Source organism: Primulina huaijiensis, chromosome 2 (genome assembly GCF_012295235.1).
Source record: "Primulina huaijiensis isolate GDHJ02 chromosome 2, ASM1229523v2, whole genome shotgun sequence".
NCBI lineage: Eukaryota > Viridiplantae > Streptophyta > Magnoliopsida > Lamiales > Gesneriaceae > Primulina > Primulina huaijiensis.
The window spans coordinates 13,377,531-13,383,682 of NC_133307.1; the positions used below are offsets into that span (position 1 = coordinate 13,377,531).

The 6,152-nt window shown below is 36.5% G+C and overlaps 1 protein-coding gene and 1 pseudogene across 1 annotated transcript; one reads left to right on the forward strand and one right to left on the reverse strand.

The window, feature by feature from the left end:
* Window positions 1–419: 419 nt before the first annotated feature.
* Window positions 420–2,701, forward strand: LOC140956593 (F-box protein At5g49610-like; annotated as a pseudogene).
* Window positions 2,702–3,302: 601 nt separating this feature from the next.
* Window positions 3,303–5,943, reverse strand: LOC140966970 (uncharacterized). Its single transcript, XM_073427297.1, has one exon. The coding sequence runs from the start codon at window positions 5,616–5,618 to the stop codon at window positions 3,552–3,554; it is 2,067 nt and encodes a 688-aa protein (XP_073283398.1). The 5' UTR covers window positions 5,619–5,943; the 3' UTR covers window positions 3,303–3,551.
* Window positions 5,944–6,152: the final 209 nt, after the last annotated feature.

The window sequence follows — 6,152 nt, forward strand, 5'->3', positions numbered from 1 at the left end:
TAAGTTGTTCAAAAGTACGGTACGTTACAGTGTATATATAGAGTGAGACTCCTAATCAAATTAGGAGTCCCTCTCCCACAAGGACTTTAATAAATTATTTGTATTAAAACTCTCATATAATTAATATATAATGTATTTATTAACTTTTAATAATACATGATACAATAATATCATATACACATATTTTATATCACGATATAAAATATATATGTACATTAATTAAATTAAATAACCATCATTTAATTTATAAATTAACTCCTTGTTTAATTTAATTTTAGACTCCTCTAGAACATATATGAGAATTTGTGCATGTTAGTAGTCACCACTACTAGCACAATCATTTAATTAGTAAATTCCAAATTCACAAAAAAAATGATTCCGAACTCATTATAACCTCGATTGACGATCCAAAAGCGCCGATGTACCAAGGCTACAAATCTTTGGGCATTACCATATATGGCAGTTACCATATTTGGCAGTTGTCAGTTTTAGTGAACTTCTTCACAAAAAGGTAGTTCCACTCTTTTTCTTTATTTAGCAATCATGCTAACTTCAATTTCTTCCATCCTATGAAATCAACTCATAAACTCCTTTATAAGCTTCATGTTTGATCTCCATCAAACTATAGCCGTCAAATTCCAACTCCTTAAAATTTGACTATCTCAACGAGAACATAGAATTCGATACTTGTGTGACCCTCAATGGTTCAGGGATACAGCTAGCCTTGAGTTCGCATCTCCATGTGATTCAGAATAACATTTATTCTTATTCGAGCTTATCCTAGTTAGTCCTATTCTTTTCATCAACATTTTGATCAAGAATATCAGAACTCATTCTGATTGCACCTATCGGATCATGGTAAGAGCGTCTAGTAGCATCGTCTCATGATCCCCTAGGTATCACTGATAGTGCCTGTAAGAACTTTTAGTCATGGTTAACGTACAGTACGGTCCCTTCAACACATATATCCCGATCAAATCTGCAACCATTGGTATATCGAGAATTGCATATGAATTCGACAACGATACGATTTATCTTTGAGTACTAATAGTGTCATGGTATGTGCAATTAGGAAAACACATTTCCCTAAAGCACATTTCTTGCTCTGGCCAGAGACTCTTTGCACTATTAACTCATCAAATCACATAAGATATCTTCACCCATAGACGGACGGTGAATCCTCGACTACAATGCAATTTCTCCTATGTATTTCGAAACTACACCCAACCTCGCCACCTGATGACCCTCGATGGAGTCTATAAACAGATCAAAGTGCATGCTAGTACGTATAGCCATTACATTGTCCCGGGTCAAAAGATTAATTTTGTACAATCATAACTGCGGAATATTCCACTCGATACGTGAGAACCACTTGGAAAGTTCGAGGGAGGGTTGTTTAGCGCATCATCATATGATCACTCATCTGTGTGAATGGACATCTCCATGCCCTTACAATAAAACATGGCGTTTACTCCACAGATGCTAGTCTCGAGCTCGAGCAATCTTTATCCTTGTTTTGGGCGACTGATTTGACTAGGAACATGTTTAGAATATACGGTACACTTCCTAATGAGTTCCATGATCTTACGTTGCGACGCAGATCTATTGGTACCTATTGTATATTCAAGGACTTTATCTATACAGCTTGCATGGGTATACAGATAAAGTATAATACCATAATCGAATGAAATCGTAAAATATTATTAAAATAAAGATTGTTTTACATCATAGTCAATAAAACCGAAGCCACAAGTTGGCTTGCCGGGCACCTACTCTAACATTTATTGATTGGTTTTAGATACAATTCATTTCCTCGGGGTGTCAAGGAATATAGTTTTTATGCTTGTCACTAATATTGGTTTTTGTAAACAATTTACAAATTTTCTAGTGATAATTTTTGTCATGAGACATTGTACAAGTATAAATACTTGTATATTATTTAATTTGACTTATTCTAGTTATTAAAGTTCACGTGTGTGTTAAATAATTTATTCTGCTGCATGTTGTGAACGATGTTGACAACACTGACAGACAACATCATAATCTGATACACACACCCCTAATTCCAGGTGTTGCAGCCATGTCACTAGATTTCATCCTGATGGTGAGGCTACTCTTAGAGGCTTGACCTGCAATTTGTTGACCCAAAAGTATTATGTTGTTCTTGCGGGGTACCATCGATCCTTTGGGCATAGGCAGGAGAGGACATTTGGAGTGACATAAATGGAGAAAGTTTTTTTCTTTGCAAGATGATCATTTTACCCGTATGAATCGGAATCAAGTTGTGTTCACTAATGGCGCCTTGCATTGGCTGACAGCAAGTTGCTCTTGTGTTCTCGCTCTTGATTTGGATTCTGAAATATGGAGGAAGATCCCATTGCCTAGTCCAGTGACCAGCGGAAATGGAAAGAGGATCTATGTGTTGGATACAGATGGGCACTTATCCGTGGTTCAAATTTTGGATGAATGGATGGATAAATATTTTGTTGATGATTGATTATGGGAAGATTGGAAATTATTGGATAGAGTGAGTCTTCTTTGCATTAGAGGGATTGATTCATGTATTTTTCCAATAAGTCAGAACCGTGAATACGTGTTTCTTGCGGCTTACAAACAGGTTTAAGTGTATAATCTAAACAGCTGTGTTTGGATGGAGATGTATTATGCCTCTCTGGGTGGCTTTTTTCTTATCATCGATTGAATTGTATGTACGTAAAACTCTCATTGTGGAATTGACTAGTCTTCAATGTGGTTGTCTCAGTTCCAGAGGTCCTCCACATATTTGTTAACCATTATAGTCATCTCTCAGGAATTTGTAAATATGGAATGTTCTTTCTATGGTCACTGCTGCACACGTTGACAATTTCTTTTGTAGTCTTGGGTTTAACATGCATGCAATTAATACATCTGATCTCATGGTTTTTCTTTCATCAAACCATTTTAAAAAAAAAGGACAAAAATACAGCTCTTTTAATATAATTTGAACTCTTGTGAATTCTTAAAGTGGAAAGTTATGTAGCGTCGATGGTAAAGAAGTTTGAAAACTGCATGCAGTTTATCTCTTGAATCAGCTAAAGAGCTTGCTATGCATTTTGGCCCAAGCTTTTGGTTAGCTTCTTTCCTGCTCAATTTTTCTTCATGGGTTTTGATAATATATGGATTTCGAATGTAAGCCAAAGGAATCTTCATTTCCTCAGAACAGCAAGTGATTTTTCATTTGCTGAAAAACCTCCGCTGCCCCACCTGAAAGATGATGTTCCGCCTCGCAACATGATTTCAGTAATATAAAGCACACAAATCTGTGAGAAACACGATAATTCCATCTGTGACACATGCACGTATACAAAGAGGGTGAGATTGAGCCTCGAGATAAATGCTTTACGCAGAATGTATGTAGAGTACAAATCTAATCAAAGCCCTGCCACCAAAGGGTCATGTTGGATCTGTGAACAAGATTCCATCTAAAGTTTGCTTCATATTTCAGTAAAGTATGCTGCATATTGTGTTTTTGGCCAGAACCTATTGCTTGAGATAAAACGGAGTAAACCAATTCAATTGTACACAGCTGAATCAGCCAATATAGCATTCATAGAGTTCACAGCTCCGACACAACCAATCTTGTTAGTTAAAAATCGGACCAAAAAGCTCCAAATTGAAACGTTGGGGCAGATCTCTTCATTTATCATCATGTGAAGATAAATAAAGGCTTCTTCGATTCCAACCTGCTCACTGACCCCACGCACCAGACTGGTATAAGTAATTATATCGGGATTCAAGCCTATGTGGCCCATAGAACCCAGAAGTTGAACGGCATATTCAACGTTACCATGTGTAGAATAGGCATGAATTAGCATATTTAATGTAAAAGCATCAGGCTTAATTCCTCGGATAATCATTTTCCCAAAAAGATTATGTGCCTCCTCAAGTTTACCTGAAGAGCTCAAACCATGAATGATAGTATTGTACGTCACTACGTTAAATTCAATTCCCAATTCTTCCATCTCTCTAACAAGTTCAAATGCAAGCTCAATATTTTTAACTTTAAATAAACCATTCAATATCTCATTGTAAGTGGTAACATCGGAAACGCAACCATGTTTCCCCATTTCATCAAACAATTCCATAGCCCAATCAACTCTACCTTGAACACACAAACCTTTGATAAAAGCATTGAATGTAATTGTATTTGGCGGGCACTTATGAGTTGACATCTGCTTAAGGAGGGTATAAGCATGGCCAAACATGGAATTTCTGCATAGGAGATCTATCATACATGTATAAGCTAAGGCATTTGGAAAAACACCAAGAGATATCATCTTGTTCCACATTTCGGATGCGCCAATTAAATTCCTGGATTTGGCAAAGCCATCAATTAGTGTAGTATATGTTACTATATTTGGAAGGAATAAATTTCTCTCCATTTGATTAAGAAGAGATAAAGCATCATCCATTTTTCCAGCCAAGCAGAGGCCATGCAGCAGTGTGTTGTATGTGACCTGATTCGGCAAAACTCCATCTTCGATCATTTGCCAAAAAATTTTAAAAGCTTCAGGAAATCTACCTTTTGATGAAAACCCTTTTATCATAGAAGTAAAAGTGCAGGTATTGGGATCACATCCTTGCACGAACATTTTGGCCAAAACGGCAAGGGAGAATTCAATGTATCCCGAATCAACAAGAGAATTCAAGATTGTAGTGAATGTGATGACATTTGGACTAATTCTCTTTTCCATCATCACATCTAACAACTCAAATGCTTCCCTATAGTTTCCCTCTGCACAGCAACCATTAATCAAAGCATTATATACAGACACACTTGGGATAAATTTTAAAACCAAGTCCTGTGCCTCGTTCAGCCTTCCCGACTTGCACAAAAACGATATTATAGTTGTATAGCTGACTTTATCAGGTTCACACCCCTTATTGGACATTTCTTCAAGCAAACTGCGGGCGCCACTCAGACTGTTATTCTTACACAACGCCTTCAAAAGAATATTATATGTATATACATTCGGCTCCAACCCATCTTTCTTCATGTTATTGTAAATAGGAATGATCTTATGTAACCTATTCTCACTAAACAATGCATCCAACAGATGATTATATAACCTAACAGTTGGTGCACACCCAAATTCACTTATTCTATAAAACATTTTCAAAGCTTGCTCAGTGACCCCGGCATGCTTGTAGGAGTTAATCACGCTAATGAATGCATCTTCTGAACAACCTATCCCCTCTAACTTCATCTGATGCAAAAGGTACTGCACAGCATCAATTTCACCCTCACACCCGAGCTTCTTGATCATCATTTGATATGTTGATCGGGTGTGCTTGAAAGACCTCGAATTAGCTAAAGATTTAAAATACTCCAATGCCAGTATAATGTCATTTTCATTCTTCAATCTCTTCAATACTTGAGATTCTTTAACCAATACTGGTTCTTTAACACTGACTTCATTATGTGGCTTGAAATTGAATACTGGGTTTGTGCTGAGCACAAAAGGGATTGAAGGCTTGCGCACTTTCAACAATAAAGAACAACCTTCCTTCAAAAACATGACCACCCAATAAAGTAGGATAAAACTTTGACAGATATAATTATAATTAAGATACAACATTCAATCTTCAGATAGAAAACATCTATCAAGGGAGCACGTCAAAAACATGAAATAGGCGAACAACAAAACGGGAGCGGAATCATTTCGGCGAGGGTTCTGAGAAGTGAGATTTAGCTGAATAATTCAGCACCTATGGGCAAATATCAATGGAGATTGACCATGAATCACGACTTGGTTAAAAATTAACTCACCTAGGACAGCAATCGGATCAATTATTCGCACCCCTGTTGAAATTCTTGATTTTGCGATCCATTGGTTAACCTGAAATGAGTGTGATTCAACCGGGTTCTGGACAGAGCCATTAATGGGAGATATTGGCCCTGACTCTCCAATTAAAGAGAAACCTATTTTTTTGGACTTCAAACATTTGGCCCAACAAAACAATGAAAATTACGGAATTGTGAGTTTTTTTTTATATAAAAAAAAACTACAAAATATTATATTTGTCCAATCACATAATCTTTATAGAAGGTCACATTTTATTCCATTTTTCTTATTTATTTAAAAATAGCATTATTAAAATCAACCCTGATA

Coding starts and splice junctions, on each gene's coding strand:
- LOC140966970 (XM_073427297.1), bottom strand. CDS start 5,618: ATGTTGTATCTTAATTATAATTATATCTGTCAAAGTTTTATCCTACTT.